Raw genomic sequence first — 27804 nt, 5'->3', positions numbered from 1 at the left:
GAAAGAAGATCGATTTCAAGATAGGAAATAGGTGAGATAATAGATAGGTAGATATATAGATAAATAGACAAAGTGCTGGATAGATAAATGGTTAGAAAGAGCTATAGATAGTTAACTAGACAGATAGATGATAAGCATCTTCATCCAGGCATTCAACTAAGGGGTATTAAAGGAGAAATACATCCTCTGCCCAGAAAAGTCCACATAGAAGGGGCCCCTATAGGACAAGGGGCCCTGGGCAAAATGCCCAGTTTACCACCCCCCCCAACGCTGGCCCTGACTACACCTTAATAAATCTAAGTCGTGTAGGAGGAGATAGATCAATTTCTCTGTGCCAGAAATCTGGAGTAATTTGCTAAAATGTACACCACCACATTTATCAAAGGTTTTTAGAACATATTTGGCAGTTTACCGACTTGTAAAAAGTGGGGTGGCCCAAATAACCTGACCAACTAATATAGCTGGTGTAAAGTATGACTCCACAGTTCTAAACTACTCCAGATACAATGATTGGTGCAGAATAAGACTATGGAGTCTGCACTGGCCTATTCATTGCTTCACCTTCACTGCTGCTGAATTTCTGCAATAGAAAAAAAACACAGTGAAAAACCTTGACTAACAGGTTCCTAAATAGGGACAACTACAGGCTACTACAGTACAAGGAGGGTCCATGCTGCATATACTCGAGGGCAGGCAAAAAATATCAATAATCACTAAATCAACGACTAAAATGGTAGCAGCTGCGCCTCTCAGAGGAGGTGGATTCTGGATCCCCAAGGTCACATCGCTGCTACCTGGACCCCAGTGAACATGACGCACATACAAGGGTAGCAGGATACAGAGATAAACTCTTCCAGATGTGGTTGTGAGTAGAGGAGTGTTATACAGAGTGCACTGTCTATCACACGGGATCAGGACGTCCGCAGGCACTCCCCACAGGAATGCTACACCCCGCCAACATGACGCCTAATGGTAGCCAAAAACACACAAGAAAAAGATCTATGACTCCGTATAAACACGAGGAGACTAGTGAAGAAAATGAAGAGTAAACGTTCACTGCAGTCAAGGAGCAAGTGACAAAACTTGATCCAACTGTTCCATTACTCAATGAACCCGTAAACGCAAGCGGCAGTGGACTAACCCTTCCCTCTAAGAACACGTCTGTCCGGTTTCTGCCATAGATTTACACGAAAATGATGACGCAAGTCTGTTGCACAATCCTCCACATTCCCGGCACAAAGACTGAACGTCTAAAAGTTGTTCTTCACATCAATCGTGAACAAAATGTGAAATTTCTGGCCCCGAGGCTCTAGGAAAACCCAGACTACCACTCCCAGTCTTATGGCTAGCTGTCAGCTACACGTCAGTGTGGAAGACCTCAAGATATGGTAAACTTTTACATTACATCTGCTGACGTCATTAATGTGAGCGGCATCTTTTCAGACAGCTCCAACTTTTCTAACCTCTGATGGGCAAATGTAGACTAAAATGGCACCAATTAGTGGCTTGGCTTTTGAGGAGTCTACATTTAGGGCCAGACTAGCATCACCCAGTGGAACAATGTCTGACACTAACCTGGAGTCAACAGAACATACCAAGTGTTTTGACAATCTAAGGTTCCTTAAAGACGTGTGGAGTTAACAGCTATTCTTTCCAGACCCACAGTGGACTGTAAGCTCAACTCCACCGACCACACAAGTGTGGAAGGGGAATAATGCCCCATGATATAAACTGTCTGGGAAGAGAAAGGAGACCATCATACGCATCAGATGGCCAAGCAGTCAGCCAAAATTTGTAGTATTTGTATATATTTAAAAATGGATCACTTACTTTAAGGGTGCATTCACATTGTGCCCTAAAAGGGGTTACTGGGGTCATCAATTTTTAACTATGCAATTCTATAGCCAACACATTGGGGCAGATTTACTTACCCGCTCCATTCGCTATCCAGAGGAGCGTTCTCTGCGGTGGATTCGGGTCTTCCGGCGATTCACTAAGGCAGCTCCTCTGACGTCCACCAGGTATCGTTGCTGCGCTGAAGAGCATCGGAACGCACTGGAGTTCACGATCCATTGCTGGGTGAAGGTAAGCACGTGTCCCGCGACACTTTTTTTTTTTTTTTAATCCGGCGGTTTCTCCGAATCCATCCGGTTATCGTTCAGCCAAGCCCCCCGATTTCTGTCACGTGCATGCCGGCGCGCCACAATCCGATTGCGTGCGCCAAAAACCCTGGGAAATACAGGGAAAAAATCGGCGCAAAGCGGAAATATTCGGTTAACACGTCGGGAAAACGCGAATCGGGCCCTTAGTAAATGACCCCCAAATGTGCCCTATAAGAGGTTGCCTGGGTTCATAATTTTTTAACTAATTCTAGATCTGACACATTGTGCCCGAAAAGAGGTTGCCTGGGTTCATAATTTGTTTTTAACTATGTAATTCTATATCTAACACATTGTGCCCTAAAAGGGGTTGCCTGGGTTCATACTTTGTTTTTAACTATGCACACCAGGTGTTACAAAAATTATAAAAGATCCTATACCTATCTTTGGTCCTTACCTCCAGGTCTATGTGGGTCCTTCCACTGTTGGTATACAAAGTCTTGGTGGGCACATTGTGTAAACTGCGCACATCTGCTGCAGAAGGGCAACATTGATGCGATATCAACGCTCAGCCTCTGAATACACACAGATACTACTGAAGGGAGGTGCCAGAGGTTAAGGGTTCGAGGTCAGTATTTTTACACTTCATGGGGCCATTGGAAAAAATAAATAAATTGATGTATCCGGATAAAACCTTTAAAACTACATGAAACCTTTTTTCTAATAGTATGATACCCATGACTTTAAAGTTGACATGCAAAGGGTGGTAGCACGACATGTGGCTTTAGGCTAATATATGGGATGGAGAACCCAATATCAGACAGTACATATAAAATGAGTGTGTATTATAATATTGAAGGTTACAATGTATATAACAGACCCATCCAGGGGTCTGTATAGGATTTTTTCCTTGGGTGGGCCCGATACAATGAAATATGTGCTGTGTACATGATACTACTGATACATGTGGCATCAATGTGTTCCCTCTTTCTATATGGGAAGCCAGATGTCCATGCAGATGCTAAACACTTACACATTACATAACAAATGTAACCTAAGAGAAACTTTACCGTTTTTTTGCTTTTTTCCCCCCTTGTCTGTATCTTGTAATAAACAATCCCTGATCTAAGTGAACGCAGAAGGATTTCATTTCCTGGTCCCATAGCAAACATTTCATGACATTATCTTTGGTTTAATAAAAAATATAGAAATGTATTCACGCTGACGTAATAATACACAGTCATATGAGCCCGGACCGACCCCGGAGCCGCAAGACTTCAGAGAACATCTATTTGTCTGCAGACAGGATGAAAAATCACTGTATATTCTGGAAGCTGAAGACAGGCCGCAGAGATCAAGCAGGGGACTGCGAAAACATTAAAAAAGTCCCAAATACACAAGAACATGTGTTCCCCATACATCGTACATGTGCTTCATATCATCCGGCCAGGGGCGATAGTGACTGCCCCTTATGTTGCACCTATTATAAAAAAATATATATTCAGATTTTTAGGTATTGGCCCTGGAGATCTGTGTAACCTTCCGGTATGTTATTAGTAGCAACAGGACTGTGGAAAAATTGTATTTCTATTCCAGCTGACACGCTTTGTCTCAGCTCATTGACGTATTATTACTGCACGGCGTGCTAATTTACAGTCAAGTAAGTAAATAGTACATGAAGGAGGGCTAAGGGGGCGTGTCCTCACACTGCTGCGCTCTCTGTTCTGTGGATTGAGCTGCTTCATAGTTGAGGTGAGAGCTCTTTGCATTAACCTGCCCCACAGTCTAAGAACACAGCAGTGTTAGGACACCCCTTCTCCTAGGAGCCCAAAACGGGGGTTCACATGTACAGGCAGTCCCCGTGTTACGTAGAAGATAGGTTCTTTAGTTTTGTTCTCAAGCCGAATTTGTATGCAAGTCAGGACTGGTATATTTTTATTGTAATTGTAACCCCAGCCAAAATAATGTATTGGATATTCTAAATTGTTTTCTGTAATGGAACCAAGAATTATCAATAAAGCTTTATTACAGACACTATACAGCTGAGCATTGCATCCCGGGACTAACGTAATAGCATCCAGAGAGTTCTGTCTGTATCTAGGGGGTGTCTGTAAGTTGGGTGTCCTTAAGTTGGGGTCCACCTATTTATGGAAAGTCTGTTGGGTGCTAGAAAAAAAATATTTTTACTTTGCTGAGGCAGTACCTCCTGTTTTTGGGTCTATGCTCAACCAGATATTACAGGGGTCATAGACCCCATGCATCCAAGAAGCGGCCTCCTTGTACCACGGAATAACACAGAAATTGAAAAAAAAAATTTAAAAAGGGGGGGGGGGGACATTCCGTAGAGGGGAAGGGGGGGGACATCCCGTGGTCGAAGGCGGCCAATTAGTGGATGAAGGAAGTTTGTTGAACCCAAAGGCCTTCCAGCTGAGCGCAGGCACAATTACTGGAAGCACTGCATCATGGGAATCAGAGGGTAGATAGATAGATGATAGATAGATAGATATGAGATAGAAGCAGAAAACCTAAAATAACAAGATCATTGAACCAGTTGTATGATAAAAAGCAACTCAAGGATCGCATCCATCAGATGTACAGCACCAGGCAAAATGTGGCTTCAGTTCTTGGCTCTCATGAAATCTGTGATGAGACATGAGGCCTGTGATCTGTGATGAGACACGGGGGGTGTACAGCATCGATGGCTGCTCACTATGTCATCTGTCCTGGTAATACCTGCTAAATATTTTATCTATCATTTACATGTTGACCCACTTACAAAACTCCTCAGAATAATAATTAACTGAGTAAACCTTGACCGCAGAGAACACAAGATCATCATGAGAACCGCATGTAACCCGCGGACGTCTGATGTAATAATCAAATATTGGGTTACAACATTTGTGTAATGACAATGCAAAAAAAAAAAAAAGTCCCCCCCCCCCCCACCAGTTACTCATGAGATTAGCACGTTCACAAGCGCATGTCACACATACAATACAGGTTACATTTATTCTACTATCATTAAACAGAGCGGAAATTATGCAAATGTGTTGATATTGTGTCACCCACTCATCCTCATAGACTGTAAGCTCTTGTGTCACCCCCTCATCCTCATAGACTGTAAGCTCTTGTGTCACCCCCTCATCCTCATAGACTGTAAGCTCTTGTGTCACCCCCTCATCCTCATAGACTGTAAGCTCTTGTGTCACCCACTCATCCTCATAGACTGTAAGCTCTTGTGTCACCCCCTCATCCCTCACTTCTATGGTTCCATATGACTGTTTGTACTCTGTAAGGTATTATTATATTTGTATACACTCACCGGCCACTTTATTAGGTACACCTGTCCAACTGCTCGTTAACACTTAATTTCTAATCAGCCAATCACATGGCAGCAACTCAGTGCATTTAGGCATGTAGACATGGTCAAGACAATCTCCTGCAGTTCAAACCGAGCATCAGTATGGGGAAGAAAGGTGATTTGAGGCCTTTGAATGTGGCATGGTTCTTGGTGCCAGAAGGGCTGGTCTGAGTATTTCAGAAACTGCTGATCTACTGGGATTTTCACGCACAACCATCTCTAGGGTTTACAGAGAATGGTCCGAAAAAGAAAAAACATCCAGTGAGCGGCAGTTCTGTGGGCGGAAATGCCTTGTTGATGCCAGAGGAGAATGGGCAGACTGGTTCGAGCTGATAGAAAGGCAACAGTGACTCAAATCGCCACCCGTTACAACCGAGGTAGGCAGAAGAGCATCTCTGAACGCACAGTACGTCGAACTTTGAGGCAGATTGACTACAGCAGCAGAAGACCACACCGGGTGCCACTCCTTTCAGCTAAGAACAGGAAACTGAGGGTACAATTGGAACAAGCTCATCGAAATTGGACAGTAGAAGATTGGAAAAACGTTGCCTGGTCTGATGAGTCTCGATTTCTGCTGCGACATTCGGATGGTAGGGTCAGAATTTGGCGTCAACAACATGAATCATGGATCCATCCTACCTTGTATCAACGGTTCAGGCTGGTGGTGATGGTATCATGGTGTGGGGAATATTTTCTTGGCACTCTTTGGGCCCCTTGGTACCAATTGAGCATCGTTGCAACGCCACAGCCTACCTGAGTATTGTTGCTGACCATGTCCATCCCTTTATGACCACAATGTACCCAACGTCTGATGGCTACTTTCAGCAGGATAATGCGCCATGTCATAAAGCTGGAATCATCTCAGACTGGTTTCTTGAACATGACAATGAGTTCACTGTACTCAAATGGCCTCCACAGTCACCAGATCTCAATCCAATAGAGCATCTTTGGGATGTGGTGGAACGGGAGATTCGCATCATGGATGTGCAGCCGACAAATCTGCGGCAACTGTGTGATGCCATCATGTCAATATGGACCAAAATCTCTGAGGAGCTTCCAGCACCTTGTTGAATCTATGCCACGAAGAATTGAGGCAGTTCTGAAGGCAAAAGGGGGTCCAACCCATTAATAGCATTGTGTACCTAATAAAGTGGCCAGTGAGTGTATGTCCCCTATGATTTGTAAAGCGCCGTGGAATATGATGGCGCTATATAAATAATGATTATTATTATTAACGAGTAGTCTGTCCACTTCTGAAACTTTTTTTGTAAAGTAGGAGGTCACTTCAGAAGACACTCGTCATGTAACTTGATACATTAAAGAAAATGTTCCAATAATTTACTTTCTCCTCCACTCAAAACGCCCCCCCCCCAAAAAAAAAACAAAGCTTGAGCTTTTGGATGAATTGTCCAATCCACCTTCTGCCACCAAGATAGATTGGGGGTAACAGCAGCCGTTAGCTGTTAGTTGCTTTATGTAGCCAATGTCTGGATTCTTGCAGAACAATAAAGTGAAAACCCCATTTTCAGAGATAAAGATACAAATATACATATAACTCTACAAGCTTTTACTTTTTTCCAGGAAGCGGCTTCACAAAGGGAAGGAGAAGTTATCATTATTTGCACTACTCTACACTAATTCCTGTTCTCCATTGAGGCTTCACCGGCACAAGTGACCTCACAAGACCTCTGCAGCTGTGCCAACACCGGAGGGGAAAAGGCTGATACTTCTGTATACTGTAAGTCCGTCACACACAGATATATAGTTTTACCATAACTATTAGGCCCTATAACTGTTATTTATAGTACAAGTCTCCTCATATGGTGTAGAGAAACCTTATGGGATCTGTGAAAGGGCTGTACCAAGTTTTATTGTTGTCCCCTATACTGATTGGTGGGGATTTGACTACTGGAACCCCCACCGATCACAAGAACAGGGGTCCTGATGTCCCTAATTGAGTATATGTCTTCAATACTATGGGGCATCATCTTATATACTCTGGCAGTGATAGGCAGTGCAGAGGATAAATGCAGCAATTTTTGACACTCCCATAGTACTGAATGGAGCAGCATAAAGCATGCTTCACCTCCTACTTCACCAATTAGTCAGAACGGGATGCCCAAGAGTCGGATTCCCTCCTTTAAACATTACTGTACCCTTTCCTGAGATATCAATCAAGCTTGGTACATCCCTTTTATGCAGCTAGGCTCAGGCTCTAATGCATCCCCCACTCTCAGGTCAATCCGGGAGCACAGACCGGTGGGGAGCACAGACCGGTGGGGAGCACAGACCGGTGGGGAGCACAGACCGGTGGGGAGCACAGACCGGTGGGGAGCACAGACCGGTGGGGAGCACAGACCGGTGGGGAGCACAGACCGGTGGGGAGCACAGACCGGTGGGGAGCACAGACCGGTGGGGAGCACCAGGCCTGGATTTGACAAGTAATAATTGGTTATAACGTGAAGCCTACCTGTATATGAACAACCCTGTGGTTGTGCTTATCAGCGCGTGGGGTCCACTCATACAACAATGACAGTAGCAATGACTGCCTGAGCTGCATATATGGATAGGAAGAGTACCTGCTCCAAAATTTTCAGCATGGGCGGTTTGCTGACCCACATATCTGTGTGTATGAGCCCATAGAAATATATAGGGACATGTGCTGGCCATGGAACGTTTGTGTGCATAAGACCTACTACAGGAACCTCTATTATACTCTTGACCGACTCCTACAACTACCCAAAGAACGAGGCTTTATGAGGATCTTTCATCACAATTCTTGTCAGGACGGCAGGAAACTCTAGGAACGCTATTGTACAACAACGTGTAATTGACTGAGTGGATTTCGCCAACGTCAGGTTTTCATGTCCTCTGAGGTGGAACAAGGCTTGTCTTTGCCTCAAGAGCCGTGTGATTATTTGGTCCTCTTTCTTTATTTAGTCCTTGATTTGTGACAATTGCTGATTATTACAGAAACAGCGGAGCGTCGAGGCGTCGATAGAGAAGATATACACTTTCCATCTGACCACACAGAAATTCATCTCCGCCTAGGGTATCGTAAAAAAAAGGTAAACCAACCCGATCGCAGGCAATCAACGTTATTCTACATAGGTAAGCGATTCTCAACGTTAATAGGCACTTGATTGTTGTAGTAGTGCAATGGAAAATAGACATTGTAGTACATTCTGATGAGGAAACTGATAGAGAAGGTCTCGGAGTAATAGAAGATTCCCAATCCGGTATTCTGGTGCAGCACAAATTTATGTATGTGCAATAAACCACATAGTGGCAGAAAATCCCATAAAACTGTACATTATACACAAATAAAAAGACTCCATTCAATTTCTGTTACTGCAGAATATCTAATTACATTTCCATTACAAATTACAATCCCTAATGAGCAAAAATCGCAATGCACTCCATTTCAAAGTGTTTAACATTCCCCCCCGAAAAGTAATTTCTTACACTCTGCGATGGCAGAAGTAAAATTATCCTCCACATATTTGCAGCAGATTGCACTGGGATTTCCTATAACAAACCTGTCAGACAACATTTATTATAATACAAATATACTAGAAAAACTAGAAAGAGTGGTGCGGGATAGACAGGTGCAGGTCAAACACTAAGGCTACATTCGCACTACCGTATGGAGGACGTATATACGGCCGATATACGTCCTCCATAGACGGCAATGGGCGCACGGCGCCCTACGGGAGCAGTACGGTGCAGCACACGTGCGGCACCGTACCGCTCCGTACCCGGGAAAAGATAGGACATGTATCTCTATGTAGAGGAGCAGGGGTGAGCTGCGCTCACCTCCTCCTCTCCCCGTGCACTGCCGTTGACCGCTACGGTACGGTATGGGCGGGCAACGGCAGTGTGAATGTAGCCCAAGTCCTCTTGGCTGGTTTCCCCAGAGTTCTTCGAGAGGGAAACCTCCAAAGGTGAGGAAAAGGGGTCAGACCCTTCGATTGTCGGCGTCATTGCACCCCTTAGCTCATGTGTTGAGTCACCTGGACAATAAATCACCAGCAATTGCTTTCTAACTGGTATCTCCGTGTCCTTACAACCAACCCTAGAGCTTTTTCATAGAGTTGATCCTCAATGAGAACATAAGACTCATCTCTGCAAATTATTTGGGACAACCTACAAGAAGGTCATTATGGACCAGTGATTTAAAGAGAACCCGTCATGCAAAATAACCCCCCTAAACTAAATATATTTTCATAAACTGCCATTAGAGAGCATTGCCTCTATCCCTTCATTGTCCCTCTACATGTCTGTAAACCTAAGCAATGAGGTCCTAAAGCTGTATGCAAATGACCTGTGAAATGTCCAATGAAGCATTAGCATATTCAAGCTGTCCACTCTATTCATGAGTGGGAGGCACAGCCACACCCCCAGTGCTTGACTGACAGCCTGTATAATGATGTGCTTCCTGGTGCTGGTGGCCACGCCCCCTGCAGCCTGTGTGTGTGTTTAGGAGAGATACAGCAGCTCCAGGCAGCCATGTTACAGTAGAACATGTCAGATTCATGTGTAGCTGATGTCTGTGTCTCTCACCTGTATATTAGGAGGATGCGGCAAGTCAGCAGATGCAGCACACACACTAGCAATGCTTTACTATACATTACACACAGACCTGAGCAGGGGGAGGAGAGGGGAGGGGTAACAGGGGTGACATCACTGCCTCTGACCATGTGACCAGCCTCATTTACATGATAAAGAATAAATGATTTTACAATGAATGTATGAAATAACTAGATAAAGGCTGGGATGGGATCCTTGTGAGCTGCTCCAACAGGTAGAGGTGACAGGACTAGTGGCAGAGACCTGATGACAGGTGTCCTTTAAATTTACATAATTCACTTTTGTGGTTCCTCAATTTAGCACCTAGTTTACCACATAATAATACCATAATGGAGTCTGCTTCACAGATTGAGGGGCACTTTAAATTTTCTTTCTAACCTCCACGGTTGCCAAGATATCAGTTCTGGTATCTGACCATTGTAGTGCTCTCTCTACTGTCAAAGAGGAGGACCTAGAGCAGAGAAGTAGGGGCCGTTTGTTATAATATTCTTTTACACTGAGAAGATTAGCATAACATATGCCCCTCCTCTACTCTGGAGAGGATTACAATGGTCAGATATTGGAACTGATATCACAGCAACAGTGGGTGCTACAAAGAAAATTGCCCCTGGATCTATGAAGCAGCCTCTACATCGTGATATGTTCATCAGCACATGTGTGAGGTGGTGAAAGGTTCTCTTTGAGGGAAGTCATCCTAGTGACACCATCCCTTCAATATATTCAACAGCCTCAGTTTTGGGATGATTATTATTGGATGCCACAGATTACGACTAGTGAATCTCAATTTGTCCTGATGATACAAGGATTATTTAGATCTTTACCAACTACAAATTAAGCAGTGTATCACTTGGCAAGTCTGGAATCAGTAGCAGAATGACGTCCACCCACCAAATGGATATTGATGACATATGACATCATTGAAACTTCCATAAAGGTATTCTAGAAGGTCTCATGTACCACTTATTCCGTGTTGGACAAGATACAGGAGCCTCGATTTAAAGAGTAAAGCATTGTGATACCCTCTCCTTCACTCCCAAAGCTTAATAAATAACCAGCATTTCTAAAACTGATAAGAAAAGCATTTGTTAGATAAACCTTGATCTCTACAAAGGCAGCTGTTTGAAGAACTTTCTAGAAGCCAACAGTTTAACTTGTTTTTTTACAAGATGAAATGTGTCAAGTAAAAGGGGCACTCCTATAGTAAGTATTTATGGCAGAGTCACGCAATATACCGTACATTTCTAACGGCACTGGGTGCCTCCCAAAAAGAGTTCCAGATTTGTCATCTGCTGGTAAAATAATACCTTGTGTAAACAGGGGTCGGCGACCAACACCAACATGAGGGTGAATAATCAATTAAAGGTAACCCGTCACCAGGGACCTCATTTTCACAGGTTGCAGAAGCCCATCACTGCTGCATTGCACATATGCCTTCTCTAAGCATTTGCATTACAATACAATTGTGTGTTATAACTTACCTTGTACCTGACAAAGGTACAAGGTCCGGATGCATTTAAAAAACCACACTTGTGACTTGTCTGTGCTGCAGACTGCTTAGCTTCCAGCCCCCACCTTTATGCTCCTGTACAGCTCCACCCTCCTGCTCCTTCACAGAGCTCACAGCCTGGTGAGCTGACATCAGTGTGGGAGGGAGGAGCTGTACAGGAGCACAGAGGTGGTGGGCCAAGATTGGAGCAGACAGCAGCACAGACAAGTCACGAGTTGTTCTTTGAAATGCATCCAAAGCAAAGCCCAACCCCTGGGACTTCACAGAGTATTCTGTCAGGGTGCAAGGTAAGTTACAACACACAATTATATTGTAATGCAGATGCTTAGAGAAATCATATGTGCAATGCAGGTGTGATGGGCTTCTGCTACCTGTCTTTAGTGAAAATGAGGCCCTTGGTGACAGCTTCCCTTTAACCAAGCTTCTAACCTCCATGTAGTTTGCACCAGCCTCCTTAAAGTCCATGTAAAACAAGCACTGACTTTGGCCCCTTGGTATTTGGGCAAGAAAGTTTGTTCCGGATCATTACCAGTGGGATAACCCATATTAAAAAGGCCATTAGGTTCCCTCTTTCCAAATATTAGACAGGATTAAGTAAATCAATTCTTCCACATCCTATTGGCTGATGCCATCCAGGATGTGTGGAGGACAACGCACAACAATAAGGATTAAACACCTGAACGTGGCCAACACACTGCTGATACTGATCATGGTTTGGTTTCTGCAGTGCTAGCTGATGCTAGGCAAAAGGAAGAGCAGGCATGTTGGATCTCAACATGCCCAATCCTAACAAGTTTTAAATGTATAACCTATACACACTAGTCATGAATACAGGACTTTCATGGCCCAATAAAGCGGAGGTGAAATGCCCGCTGGTGCTACATTTATCTCTTTAGGCCTGAACTAATGCAAAGTACAGCTCCGAAGGATAAATCAGCAGCAAGCACGCTCATCCGTGGCGGTCATTAAAGGAAACCTACCATTTGACTTGATGCATTATGAAGGAAACATACATTGAGGATGCTGTAGCTACACTGATGCAGGATCATAGCTGAGCTGAGTGGTTTTGCTGATAAAACAGATATAACATTATGATAATGAAGCTCTGTCCCTTCTATGGCTCCTACAGCGCTCGTCCAAGCATGTGAGTTTTTCTCTGCAGGAGAGGATGATGCAATTACTCTTCTCCCTGCCAGACAGAATAATCAATTGCTGCACCATCCAACAAGCAGCTGTGTATGAGTGATCCAGCTCAGGTTGATTAGTCATGTCTTGACTAACCTCCATTTGTAATTACAAGCTCCGTGTCCAATGAGTTTATCTTGGCAGCCAGCCTGACCCAGCTTCCCCAAGGTCCTGAATGTTAGAATTGTTTTTTTTAGCCAAACCACTCAAACTAAGGGATTAACCAAGATATGATCCTGCATCAGTGTAGCTACAGCATTCTCAAAGTATGTTTGCTTCCTAATGCATCAAATCAAATGGTAGGTTTCCTTTAATACACTAGACCACGACAGATCTTGTGTTGGGCAGGCGTTCTTGTGGATTGGACGCATCACCTATCCTCTCTATAAGAGCACATGCACACTTGGTCTGGCTGACTGCTAATGGATTATGGGAGCCAGTATTGTGTCTACGTCTTTGAAAGGTAACCTTTAGAAACACTCCCGCTTTAATAAGTCTTCTCTGTACATGCGGTAATGACATAATTGGACTATAATGAGTTATGATGCATAACTGTCTGTATAGGTCACAGGATGGGAATGCATGTCCCATAGTGTAAATGACAAGGGTGTGCCTCCATGTAATATCACATAAGCGACGGCCATCAGGAGGTCATGGAAATATGTAGTCATGACAGTGTCACCCAGTGTAGTGTCAAAAGTGACATTTATTTTAAGTCATAAAACAGATGATGGTGATGATACTATAGAATAGTAAAACACATTGTAAAACCGAGAAGAAGGGAAAGTTCAGAGAGTGGAGAATTTACCCTCCAGTCAAATGAGGTTAAACATTTCCTAGGGCAGCGCTATAACACTTCGTACTCGCTACTGCTCAGTCACTATGACTGTGTGTACAACAACAGGTAAGTACAGGGCTTTAATAACGTGGCTAGGGACCGGCAAAGAGACCAAAACAATATATATTTACATCATATAAATCATTCACAAAACCACTACTTCCAAATCAACAGCCTCAACATCAGTCATGTGATGTAAGAGTCCTTATTGAGGCCAGTGATCAGCCGCAGCGATCACGTGATCGATGTATGGGACATCATTGCAAAAGAAGCAAAGAAACTTAAACAAAAAAAAAAAAAAAAAAAAAATCATATAATCATTCACAAGACCACTACATCCAATCAACAGCCTCAACATCGGTCATGTGATGTAAGAGTCCTTATTGAGGCCAGTGATCAGCCGCAGCGATCACGTGATCGATGTATGGGACATCATTGCAAAAGAAGCAAAGAAACTAAAACAAAAAAAAAAAAAAAATACATCATATAATCATTCACAAGACCACTACATCCAATCAATGGCCTCAACATTAGTCATGTGATGCAAGAGTCCTTATTGAGGCCAGTGATCAGCCGCAGCGATCACGCGATCAATGTATGGGACATCATTGCAAAGAAACTAAAACCAAAAAAATGACATAATTTAATCATTCAGAGGCCACTACATCCAATCAACGGCCTCAACATCAGTCATGTAATGTAAGATTCCCCTATTGAGGCCAGTGATCAGCCGCAGCGATCACGTGATTGATGTAGGGGACATCACTGCAAAGAAGTCCAGAAAAGTGAGGCAATAAATTGGGCGTGCAAAAATATCCAATTTAAAAAAAAAAAAAAAAAACGCTCAACTCTTCTCAAATCCAAAGAGGGAGTTACATCTCACCACTCCCGAATCTAACACAAGTGGAATATATCCAGGATCAAAATAGTCTTTTTAGTCTCAACGCTTCGGGCTGTCAGAACTTAGCTATTTAAAAGAAGTCTGCTCCTCGAGATACCTTGGGCACTGGGATGGGATGGAATTAAATTTTTAATATTTCCTGTTTATAATAAATTGGGCGTATAGTTGTATGGAGTATATCCATGTGTGGAATCACAGCAGAGAAGTAGCTCCATAGATTGAGGATCCCCAATCATCTCAGCTGTAGGACTAGACTGGGATACAGTGAAACTGCACTATGCAAATACATTAGATATTGTATATAGTCTGACGTAAAGAAAACCATGTCTTATCAGGCCGATTATTATTATTATTAGCTCACAGCCTTATCAGAGCCGTGCACATGTATGTAGCACAGACCGGAATCCTGTCTTTCCTGATATGTATCTTCTAATGGGACTCAATGCATGGACTCATGAGTAACACCATGCCGTGCGACACTCTACAGAAGAGAACGAACCAGTGCAGAGGAAGACAAATGCTAAAAAGGTGTAAAAAGATGGACAATAAAAAGGTAGTTGTCCAATTTAAAAGGGTTCTACCACCTCTACAAGCCATAAAACATGCAGGTAGCATCTTGTTGAGTAATGCGTTACGATTTCAGAGATAACTATTCCTGTCCATTCTGACATTTCTGAGAAATTCCTATTTTAATCCATATGCTAATGAGGCAAGGGGTGCAGAGTGTCCTCATGCACCTGGAGCGCAACACTTCCCTCCAGCAGATAGGACCTGTGAAAAGCATTGGGATGAAACCAGGAGGAGTAATTTAGGCAGGAATAACAGAGGACACAGCCTGGGCACACCAACTACCTCATTAGCATACAGATTAAACCTGGAAAGGGCATAATCCACAGATATAACAATATGTTGGAAATCCCGGAGCATCCTTCTACAATGTACTGCCAGCATATTATAAAGCCTGGCGGAGGCCGTACACTCCATTTATTACCAATCAGATTGTGGTTTGATGTGAACTGAGACAAACTCGACATTTTTGACCATTCTGTTGGCACCGTCTGTTTTAGTAAATAACCAATTCCCAAAATATAATATTCTTCCTAGATTTCCTAAAACTCTCGTGGAGCAATCCCTCCAAGAAATTTATGTCAAAAGTTTGGACACTTTTACAGAGTCCAATCAGTGTCTAGGGATACGCCCCCTAACTGTGTAATGGTAACACCCAGTTGTCCATTTACACAATTTTTGAAGAGTAACAACAGAGTATCAGCAAGAGAAAATATATGCTCCAAAATGAGTATTTCACAAATGTAACAAGTAGTTACGGACAGGTCCTCTTTAGTTGCAGTCATAAGTGAGAAATGTAGCAGGACGCCAGAACTCACCAAGCAACCATAGACCCATGCAAACAAAACTGACGATGAGTAAATAATTCATCCAGTCTTCGTTATTATACTTTACTCACTTATTTTAATCGGGGAAGGCTCACAGGACATACACCAAGCTATTTGTTGGTTCTGGGGATAGATTTGTGGACCAGGGGATCAGTTTGGAAAGTGCTACAGGTCACTCCCCACTGTGGAGCGTAACTTGAGGACACAATCAGTCCTTATAACGAAGCCTTGTCACCAGTAAGCAATGCTGCATCTGTAACATAAATCTGTGGGGGCCTCACGAAAAAAAAAAAAAAAAATTCTCCTGTAATGGGAAAGTTAAGCTAAAGCAGATGTTTAGTTAGAGGCACAGGAACCCATACTGCTCCAATACTACATCTAATGAATACCCAGACTCCCCAAACTCCTCTAGGACCAAGATATAGGACTACTTACCACACAACAAAACTTGCCATGCGGCCCAATTCCACCATGAGCACATAAAATGATTTACTCTCATTACAAAAGAGGGAGAAAATATCAGTAATGCACACAGTCATGTTACAGAAATTGGCTCGTGTTTAGTGATATCACATTGAAGAACGTAAGCAGTGAAATTACAGATAAGAAATCATTCATGTACAGGGCCAACGCCCACAGTGGCGCCGCGGCCACAGGGCCAACGCCCACCCCCACAGGGCTTACGGACACAGGGGCGTCGTGGCATAGGGCTTACGGACACAGGGGCGTCGCTGTACAGGGCTTACGGACACAGGGGCGTCGCTGTACAGGGCTTACGGACACAGGGGCGTCGCTGTACAGGGCTTACGCCCACAGGGGCGTCGCTGTACAGGGCTTACGCCCACAGGGGCGTCGCTGTACAGGGCTTACGCCCACAGGGGCGTCGCTGTACAGGGCTTACGCCCACAGGGGCGTCGCTGTACAGGGCTTACGCCCACAGGGGCGTCGCTGTACAGGGCTTACGCCCACAGGGGCGTCGCTGTACAGGGCTTACGCCCACAGGGGCGTCGCTGTACAGGGCTTACGCCCACAGGGGCGTCGCTGTACAGGGCTTACGCCCACAGGGGCGTCGCTGTACAGGGCTTACGCCCACAGGGGCGTCGCTGTACAGGGCTTACGCCCACAGGGGCGTCGCTGTACAGGGCTTACGCCCACAGGGGCGTCGCTGTACAGGGCTTACGCCCACAGGGGCGTCGCTGTACAGGGCTTACGCCCACAGGGGCGTCGCTGTACAGGGCTTACGCCCACAGGGGCGTCGCTGTACAGGGCTTACGCCCACAGGGGCGTCGCTGTACAGGGCTTACGCCCACAGGGGCGTCGCTGTACAGGGCTTATGCCCACAGGGGCGTCGCTGTACAGGGCTTATGCCCACAGGGGCGTCGCTGTACAGGGCTTATGCCCACAGGGGCGTCGCTGTACAGGGCTTATGCCCACAGGGGCGTCCTGGCACAGGGCAAATACAGAAAACTGAATGCGACCCCCTAAATCACCTGTAAATTGCTGCCTGCACCTTACCTCTGAGTATCCCGGGGCTCCCATGTTGTTGGGTACCACAGAAGCTGCTATACCTACCCTGACCCAGTTACACTCATGGAGCATCACTGTGAGCACTGTACTATGGGCTAGTATAATAAGTGGATTGTATACACTTTAAAGGGGCCTATTGTTAGCCCACTGGCAGCAGCATAGAGCTACTACAGTATACCTAAGTGTAGCGTATTAATAGGCAGGACTTTCCATCCCACTGCCATCAACTAAACTCTTGATCTTGTGAAATGATCTATTTAATACAGAGGATATAGTGAATTACACTGGATGCAGTATATAAACCTCTCTGCATCTAGCGATGTCTGGCAGTAATCTTATATTTGGCATCATCCTTTGGGCATTTTTTTAAACTTGTTTTTCTAGAATGAGCAAATTAATACCAGGGTGTCTGTAACAGCGATGACACATTAGTGGTTCTCATTTATGAAGCTCCACTTAAACCAGCCCAGTTAAATTTGCCTTCTTAGAAAAACAACCAAAGCTGAAACCCCCATCTTATCATAAGGAAATGTCTTCCCCCAAAAATCTATTTTATTTTTTGTGGTTCCAATAAACAGAGCAGCTCTGTAATAAGACTTCATTTAAAACACTTTTTGTGCCTATAGGCGGGTCAGACAACATAGTGTTTGTTTGTTGTCTGTTACCATGGAGACCGAAAGGTTTAAAAAGAAGCTTAAAACACAAAATATATATATATATGATCAAGGCTGTTTGAAAAGTAATTAATTTTATTTTACATACGTGGCCGGCTCATAACCAATTTAAGTGGCTTTCTACGTGCTCTACTACAGCCTTAGTAGTTTCTAGATCTTAGGAGGTTATTAATAATTCTGGATCTGGATACATCCCAGGGTTTTACATCACCACAGGACACTATTTACTGTACGAGTGTTTTTATGCAAAACTTTTTTTTTTGTTTCCCCAAGAATAGGTCCACTTATGGAAGTCTGAATAATAATAATAATAATAATAATAATAATAATAATAAATTAAATAATAATAATAAAATAATAATAATAAAATAATAATAATAAAATAATAATAATAAAATAATAATAATAAAATAATAATAAAATAAATAATAATAATAATCTTTAGATATCGGCATCATATTCCATAGCACTTTACAAATCATAGGTAACATCTACAAATAAAGTAAGACATTAACATCTAAGGCTAATGCCTCCTTTCTGTAGGGCTTGCATATGAGTAATTTTATATTAAGTCTGATAAAATAAACAGATAATGAACGGCACGAGCCGCTATCGAAATCGACCAAGCGGACGTAAAAAAATAAATCTGATGCCACTGCCACAATAAACAATGTTCAGTACAAGACACAAGATGCGATGCGAAGAATAAATGACAGCATCCAAAGAACTACTGTATACAACAGAACAAAGGAATAATCATCGCCTCACACAAACACCAAGCCCGCTTTCATCCAAGATCTAGCAATATTGCCAAACAAACTTTTACATTTTTGAAACATTTAAAAAAAAAAAAAATTAGGATAAACACCACAAGATCCACCAGCATCTTCCACCCTGCTTACTGATGGTTTCCAATGAGCAAACATGATATTCACAAGAAAGTAAAGATTCTCGATTTTTGTATCTGCACGCAATATTAATAGAGTCTTGATCACCAATATAACTATAGAAATTGATGCAATCGACTAAATAGAGGTGTCCAAATATTATAGCCTTTACACAAGTCTAATAGCAGAGACTTCCAGCAATAATTACTAATCCGGAAACTACAAGATAAATCCACTACTGCGAGGATTAGAAACAAATGACAAATAATGACTGTGTAATAAAGTAGTAATTAGCCTTCTTAGATTCACACGTCCACAAATGACCGGCCTATAATGAGTAGCTGAGGATAGTCGCGCTCTAGGCCCTCGAGGCTCCCTGCATTCAGAGTATCCAAATATCAACTTTTATTCTAATGTCTGAAAAAAATGACCTCTGTTTTGTAAAATAAGATGGATGTATAACCCAAATGTAATAAAACACACATGTGTTGTGTAATCGTTGATGGATACCCCAACCAGCTCACAAGCTGGGTCCCATTTTCCGATCCGTTTCGAGACTTAGGAAATTGCTCCTCGGCCAATACTGATTGCATCAGTTTCCCCGATTCAGGCGGTGACCTGCTAAGCAGCACTTCCTGTGTGTCCACAAATTAGAGACCAGCACCGGTCAAGTACCTGGGACATAGTAAGCCAGAGACTTTCTGTTTTGTTATCCTTTCCTCATATTTATTGAGAATACAAAGATTCATTGTCTTCTGTTTAAAACAGACAAGTGGCCTCCAGCCTTGGTCTAGAAGATGTTCTGGCGCCACGACCACGAGGTGACCTCTCACAAGAAGGCATCAAAGAGGAGATTCACCCCTGTCTGACATCACCAAGCAAGTCTAGGAAGCCTCCAATAATATTTCTACATCGAGGGGACAGATTTCGTCAGGATGGAACTTTTTTTTTTCTTCTTTAAAAACACATTTTATTTGTTTTTTGTCCACAACTGTAACACATTATAACATAAGATAGAAAAGAAAATACATTTCTAAGAATCGTTATCATCACTCCAGTTGCCACAAGTCACTGCATTGTTTTTTTTTTCAAATATATTTCATTAAAAAAATTTTAATTAATACCGATAGGTTCCCCTTTAGGAGGACAACCCTTCTACTTGGCTATTCAAGTAAATTCTTTTATTTCCCACCATGGATTTTCCTAGATCAGTGATGGCGAACCTATGGCACTGGTGCCAGAGGTGGCACTCAGAGCCCTTTCTGTGGGCACTCAGGCCATCACCAGAGATGACTCCAGGTATCTTCCTGCAGTCCCAGACAGCCCAGGACTTGCTGTGCACAGAGCTATTTTAAAGTGACAGCTCTACCTGGGACTATTTTCTGCTATATTGGTGTCCTCAGGTGCTGGTATCAATGAAAACTGTGACAGAGAAGGGAGTATAAATCACAAATTAAATTTCTGTGATGGCACTTTGCGATAAATAAGCGGGTCTTTGTTGTAGTTTGGGCACTCGATCTCTAAAAGGTTCGCCATCACTGTCCTAGATGTTCCTGTTCCTCCTGCTAACTCTGTTACCAGTTGTAGTTGGTCCCAACATTGTCTGAAAATGTCCAATCAGGGTGGTCAGTATTACACTGTGTAGGACACACCCAAGGAAAATGGTGACACCCAGTTGTCCATTTAGAAAAGTTGTGAAAGTATTAAAAAGGAAAGCTTTGGAGATGATGTATTAAAGAGAGTACACGACATGTCAGGAGATCACGTTATATAATGTTCCTTTATGTCTATGTGCAACCTGCCGCCGCTATGCAAAGCTCATCACAGGCCGACAATTTTTCATAAACCAAAAGAGAATTTTTTTTTCTGGAAGTGGGATTTGGATTGGATATTTTTTGGAGGGAGGAGATCTAACTATTTTTACTCTCACCATGTAAACTGATTGGAGATCTTTGCACTAAACAGATAATTTTTAGCAGGTTTTAGACTTTTACTACAACTTTTAATGCATACGGACAAAAGCTAAAAGAAAAACACAAAAACAGTATTCGTACTCCATAGGTTAAAAACCGTCACCCGATATAAACCCGGCCTCGTTCACATGGTTCAGTGGGACCGTTCTGGACATAAAGCTTACTTTATAACCCCATGAAAAGAGCCTCAGTGTTTTCCATCGCACTGTTATTCTCTGGGATGAGGCCAGCGCTGGCCATTTTCCACTTTTACAGAGACACGTCCAAGTGTGGGTTCACGGCGCGCTGCTATTAGATGTACTGCATCACTACAAAGTAGAAGGACTCTCAGGGTGTTGTGCAGTCGACACCAGTGACACTGATCTGCTCATACCTGCTCTTTAGCAACATGCAAAAGAGAAGGAGGAGCGGAGCAGATTGTACATAGTGTCCTATCTGCAGGCAGCATGTTATAGAGCAGGAGGAGCTGAGCAGAATGTAGTGTTCTATATGCACAAAGCATAGTAAAGAGCAGAATGTATCGGCTCAGTTCTTCTTGCCATATCTTGCTGTCTGTACAAAGGACATGATGCAACAAACTTTAGGCCACCCAAGGATTTAAATATTAAAAAAGTTTTTGCAATCATGCAATAGTTGCAATCTCACCATCTTTCTTAGAGAGGAAAATGCAGATAGAAATCTTACTTTAAAGAGGGTGCCTGGTTTTAATCTAAAACTTAACTGGCCAGGTGGGTAGGAAGAAAAAAAAAAAAAAAAGAGCTTGCATTTACCTTCCCCGGTGGAGGAGGAGCTGAGCAGATTGTACATAGGATCCCACCAACAGGCAGCATGTTATAGAGTCGGAGGAGCTGAGCAGATTGTACATAGGATCCTACTTACAGGCAGCATGTTATAGAGCAGGAGGAGCTGAGCAGAATGTAGTGTTCTATATGCACAAAACATAGCATAGCATAGAGCAGACTGTATCGGCTTAGTTCTTCTTGCTATAACCTGCTGTCTATACAAAGGACTTTATGTACAACGTGCTCAGCTCCTCCTGCTCTATAACATGCTCCCTGCAGTTTCCTAGCTGCTCAGCCAGGACTAAATATTTATGGCAACAACTTTACTTAAAAAAGAAAAAAGATCTAGTAATACAGATACTAACATATTGAACACAAATAAAAAGCATGAACGAGAAGAAAGAGGCCAAACTTTGATGGTTAACATATACAACCTCCAGGACCTCTCTGCTTATACCACTGCACTGTAATTAGTAACATGATATAGTAACTTACAGAATCCTCTGGGGGTCTCTGGATCTTTCCCCAATCAACAGAAGGACCTTTCTCTTGCAAGAACCGATGAAACAACTTCTGGAAGCCGGCCAAGTCTTTTTTCGTATGCTGGAAGGAATAAAACATATGTGTATTACTCAGGAGATGTGTGTGGCGGTGGAGACATAAAAAGCACACACATACTAGGCAGATTATAACATCCAATGTAGATGAAATACATGACTATCTAGAATCTCATCCACCTATAGTAGTGGTGGCGAACCTATGGCACGGGTGCCAAAGGTGGCACTCAGAGCCCTTTCTGTGGGCACCCAGGCCTTTACCCCAACATAGAGTTTGCCAGACAGGACTCAAGGCTTCCTCCTGCGGTCCAGGAATTCCCTTGTTAAAGTGACATCCTTGGCTTCAACGGTTACAGCAGGAACGAGAAGTTGTGGATAGAGACAGATTATTGTTGGACCTCCTGCTCTGGGAACCTGATTCTTCCTGTTCAGGGAACCCTAGAGGGAAGCTACAATCCAAATTTCTCCATCATCTTTCTATTGTATTGGTGAAATCATGACGCCAATACGATTGAAACCTGTGATACAGCAGGGATCAATAGATTACTGCTTAAATTGTCATGTTGGCACTTTGCAACATATAAGTGGGTTAAGGTTGTACTTTGGGCACTCTGTCTCCAAAAGGTTGTCCATCACTGACCTATAGAATCACTGGTTAATGGAATCCAGGGGGAATCTCTAATTGTTACTACAGGCAGTCCCCGGGTTATGTACAAGAAAGTAGGTTTGTTTTTAAGTTGAATTTGTATGTAAGTTGGAACTGTATATTTTATCATTGTAACCCCAACCAAATTTTTTGGGGTCTCTGTGACAATTGGATTTTAAAAATGTTGGGTTGTCACAAGAACCAGGATTAACAATAAATCTTAACTACAGACACATTAAATAGTTGTTTATTGTAGCCTGGGACTAAAGTACAGTAAGTTACCAACATCCAGAGGTCCGTGGGTAACTAGGGGTCGTCTGTAGGTCGGGTGTTCTTAAGTAGGGAGCCGCCTGTATACTAATACTTAAAAGTACTATTGTTCCATATGACTGTTTGTACTCTGTAATGTAATATTATAATTGTAAATTGTCCCCCATGATGTAAAGAGCTGCGGAATTTGATGGCACAGTATAAATAAAGATTATTATTATAGCAAACGTATTCCGTTATGTAATGCTTGGTAGGGGGTGAGAAGCGAAGTAGTCAGATTAACCATTCAGGACCCTCAAAAAGTTAGACAACACATGGGTCGCCTAAAATAACAGATATACTGATATCCAGGACAGATGGAAACAGTACTGGCTAATTCCCATCAGTCCGATAGTCACTATACTAACTACATCAGTGGTGGCAAACCTATGGCACCCAGATAGTCACCCCAGCATAAAGTTCCCTTGACAGTCCGTGGTGGTCCAGGATGTGCGAAGTTCAGTGCTATTTTAAAGTGACACATCCTTAGCTACCTGGCACTACAGGAAGAAGAGTGAGAAGGTGTGAATAGGGCCGGATCATCATTGGAGCTCCTGCTCTGGACTCTGCAATTCTACCTGTGTCAGGGACCCTTAGGGAAGCTACAATGACATTCAGAATGTCTCCTTCTTTCTACTATATTGGTGTCCCCAGGATGCTGATACGATTGAAAGCTGTGAATTGCCATGTGCGCACTTTTTGATAAATAAATGGGTTTTTGTTGTAGTTTGGGCACTCGATTTCTAAAAGGTTCACCATCACTGAACTACATGGAGTAGCCAAGTAAATGAGGCCTAATCATAGACATGTAGCTGGTGCAGGATGAAGCGCTGCAGGTAACAGTGATGCAATGTACAGCCGAGTTACAGATTAACCAGGAATAGGGCAATAAACCCGCTTTCACTACACATGAACTCATTTCTATGCACTGGTATAATGGTGTGTGCACAGTAAGTAAGACATGGCAGAATGATAAGAGATTACACATGTGGTTGCATCACTACTATAACTTGCATAATAATGTGTGGAGCAGTCCAGGGTGCGATAATGAATGACACAGATGACCGCAAGATTAAAGATCAATGCGGGGAAGGATTGCATCACTTAGGTCACATAATGCGTTGTATCCCGGTGCCTATTCTTTCACACGCTTTAGCTGAATATAAAGCCGCATAAATAATGGTTACAGAAACCGTATATATACTGTGCTCCACTGCACTGGGATATAGATTTCCCAGAAGTCTCATTGGATGTGCAGCAGGTTTACCTGCACTACTTATCTTGCAAACAGGAAATAACATATCTGATCGAAAGTGGGTCCGATTACTGGGGCGACCAAAGTTCATGAGAATGGGGGTCCCAGTCTCACTAACTGAATGAATGAAGCGGCAGGTCAGGCTTGTGTCCTGCAACTGCATTCAGATATGACTTTTGTTTTGCCCAAAATATGTCAGATGCTTAGTATGGATAGTCGTGTCCCTGTATTTTAATATGTTTCAATAAAGAAAGTTTTAATACTTAAAGGAGCGGGGACCCAAAATCTTTTCAATTCGCCTACATTGCTCAGGGATCTTTGCTATTCTCATTAGGCAATGTTTGAGAGTGCTGGAGATACTTGAGCGCTGTGCTCTGCAATTTCCGACACTTCCATAGTATTGAAAGGGGCAGCAAGACTCATAATTGACCTGCCACTTCATCAACTAGTGAGAACAGGACTCCAGTTCTCATGCACAGTGGGGGTGCAAGCAATCAGAAGCTCGCTGATCAGATATCCTGTAAACCGGGGATAACAATTATAGTTGGTACATCTTCTTTTATAGTATACCATCGGCATATACCTTGAAGCACAAGTGTATAACTAGACTAGAAGTTGCAGCTAATGGCTTCAGCTACATAATGTCTGGCCCCTTAAAGGACTTCTAGCATCAGGATGAAGGATTGTAAACCTAGCACACTGACATACTGGTGTGTGCCACCTCTGGCTAGATCTGGTCTTCCTATATCTTCTCATTCCCCGTTTACAAAAAAAAAAAAAAAAAAAAAAAAAAAAAAAAAAAGGCTTTTAACCCCTTAACGCTCTACGGCGCAGAGGTATAAGGGATGTATGAAGAGGGCTCACGGGCTGAGTCCTCTTCATACAAAGGTGGGGTTTTTTGCATTTTGCATAAAACCCCCACCGCTAATAACCGCAGTCTTTAATACGATCGCCGCGCCCCCGAACGTCATCAGGGGGCGGCGATTGGTTGCCATGGTAGCCTCGGGTCTTCTTTTGACACGAGGCTACATGGCATCTGCAGATTCGTTACAATGAGCCAGTGGCTCATTGTAATGAATGTGCTGCAAAAATGCCATATATTGCAATACAGAAGTATTGCAGTATATGGTAGGAGCGATCTGACCATCTAGGGTTAATGTACCCTAGATGGTCTAAAAAATAGTGAAAAAAAAAAGAAAAAAAAAGTTTAAAAAATAAAAAAAAATTTATAAAATATGAAAAATTCAAATCACCCCCCTTTCCCTAGAACGGATATAAAACATAATAAACAGTAAAAATCACAGACATATTAGGTATCGCCGCGTCCCAAAATGCCCGATCTATCAAAATATAAAAACGGTTACGGGCGGCGGTGACCTCCGAGGCGGGAAATGGCGCCCAAATGTCCGAAATGCGACTTTTACACCTTTTTACATAACATAAAAAATGAAATAAAAAATGATCAAAATGTCGCACAGACTTCAAAATGGTAGCAATGAAAACGTCGCCTTATTTCGCAAAAAAATGACCCCTCACACATCTCCGTGCGCAAAAGTATGAAAAAGTTATTAGCGTCAGAAAATGGCAACATTTTTTTTTTCTTTTTTGTACACATTCGTTGAATTTTTGAAAATGTATTAAAACACAATAAAACCTGTATAAATTTGGTATCACCGCAATCGCACCGAACCAAAGATTAAAGTAGGCGTGTTATTTGGAGCGAAGAGTGAAAGTCGTAAAAATTGAGCCCACGTGCGTTTTTTTTCCCAATTTTTCCACATTTGGAATTTCTTTTTCAGCTTCGCAGTACACGGCATGTTAAAATAAATAACATTACGGGAAAGTAAAATTTGTTACACACAAAATAAGCCCTCACACAGGTCTGTACACGGAAAAATGAAAAAGTTATGGATTTTTGAAGTTGGAGAGCGAGAAATGAGCCGAAAAACCCTGCGTCCTTAAGGGGTTAAAATTGTGCACAAAATCCTAAGGAGCCCCTGAGACTCATTTGCATAATTGTAAAGCCTTTTCTTTGTAGATGTTTTACAAAGCACGTAATAGGTTATCTAAAGTTTTATCTGGGACATACCTCCAATTCAGACTCTGGTGCCGTAGAAAGGATTTTCTCCAGGTCCATCTTCATGGCCTCCTCCAACTCCTGCCTGATGGCCTCTTGGAACTGGGACATCCCTCCTCCAGACATTGCTTGGCTTAAATCTGAAAGAAAAAGAAAGAACATTAGCGGCTTCCAAGTAAATTGACCCATAAACAGAAACTCAGAGACTGTCTCTAAAAAATAAAGGTTTCCACAGAGATTTTCCCATGAATCAAAGTTGGGCCCTATCCAGAGGACACATTCTTTACATTAGATATCTACATCCACAATTACATTTTACTTCTTGACTGGCACAGAATATGAAGTTATAACATCCTTCTATAGCGGCACACGAACAGCAAGGCAGGTCAAAAGCAAATTAAACTAACAGCTCTGTCGCAGTACAAAGCTGCTATTGGGTCATTTTTAGGTCATGCTAATAAGATTCATTTTAGTTATTCCAGTTTTTTCCATTTAAGGGAACCGGTCACCAGATTTTACCCTATAAAACTAACAGCCCCCTCAGATAAGAGTATGAAATGTACTTTCTAGTATTCCAACTTTTTTGTGAAATCCCACAAGTACCTATTAAAAAAAAAAAAAAAAATGCTCCAAAGTTGCGTGAAAAAGAGCAGAGTAGAGTCATATTTGCCTGACATGAGTCAAGTTTAGAGGCTGAAGGGTTTAGACACCCTTATTTTCAGTTCTAGAAAGTAAAGAATCTCATCTCTCATTTCGCAATAAACTTGTGGTTCTGTGATCTACAGATATAAGCACGAAATAAAGATGCAATTCTTGCCTTTAACTCTCTACATCAGGGTCTGTAGCTCACAGAACCATAAGCCTCATGTGATCTGAAAGATAAGATTCTTATTTTTAAAATTACACCAAAAGTTGTTTGTAGGCTCTCAACAAAGTCATCACCGATGGCCATTACATTTTTGCTTTAGTTTTTCAAGTGCATAATGTGAACAGCAATTTGTTCCACCCCATGCAAAAAAAAAAAAAAAAAAACACAATTCAGCCAGTGGATTCATATTGTACAAAAGCAGTGAGCCTGCACAGATTTACATAATCGAGATACGCTGTCATATCCGGTAAACTGAAGTGTGGGCATGATGGTCTAGGCTACAGCTTGCCGCCTCTGGGGATATCAATGAGGTTTTAGCTTGTGTATTATGACATAAAAAAAAATTTTTAGAACCAGTTTTGGGGAATTTTGAA

At 42.6% G+C, this 27804-nt stretch overlaps 1 protein-coding gene and 1 long non-coding RNA gene across 3 annotated transcripts in view; one reads left to right on the top strand and one right to left on the bottom strand.

The window, feature by feature from the left end:
• UGP2 (UDP-glucose pyrophosphorylase 2) overlaps window positions 1-27804 on the bottom strand; it is a 62774-nt gene that overhangs the window by 11584 nt on the left and 23386 nt on the right. For both annotated transcript variants that reach the window (XM_072140386.1, XM_072140385.1), the window contains exons 2-3: window positions 26575-26702; window positions 22214-22321 (exon numbers count right to left, since the gene is read on the bottom strand). In XM_072140386.1, the coding sequence (XP_071996487.1) occupies window positions 22214-22321; window positions 26575-26688 (222 nt within the window). In that variant the 5' untranslated portion in view covers window positions 26689-26702. The remainder of the gene's footprint in view (window positions 1-22213; window positions 22322-26574; window positions 26703-27804) is intronic.
• On the top strand, window positions 982-22220 carry LOC140121127 (uncharacterized). The gene is made up of 4 exons (XR_011854032.1): window positions 982-1388; window positions 7042-7198; window positions 8434-8571; window positions 19732-22220. It is a non-coding gene; the product is annotated as an uncharacterized lncRNA (long non-coding RNA).

This window comes from Engystomops pustulosus, chromosome 3, assembly GCF_040894005.1.
Source record: "Engystomops pustulosus chromosome 3, aEngPut4.maternal, whole genome shotgun sequence".
Lineage (NCBI taxonomy): Eukaryota > Metazoa > Chordata > Amphibia > Anura > Leptodactylidae > Engystomops > Engystomops pustulosus.
The sequence above is the reverse complement of the archived record's forward strand: the minus strand, read 5'-3'. Positions and strand labels throughout refer to the sequence as shown.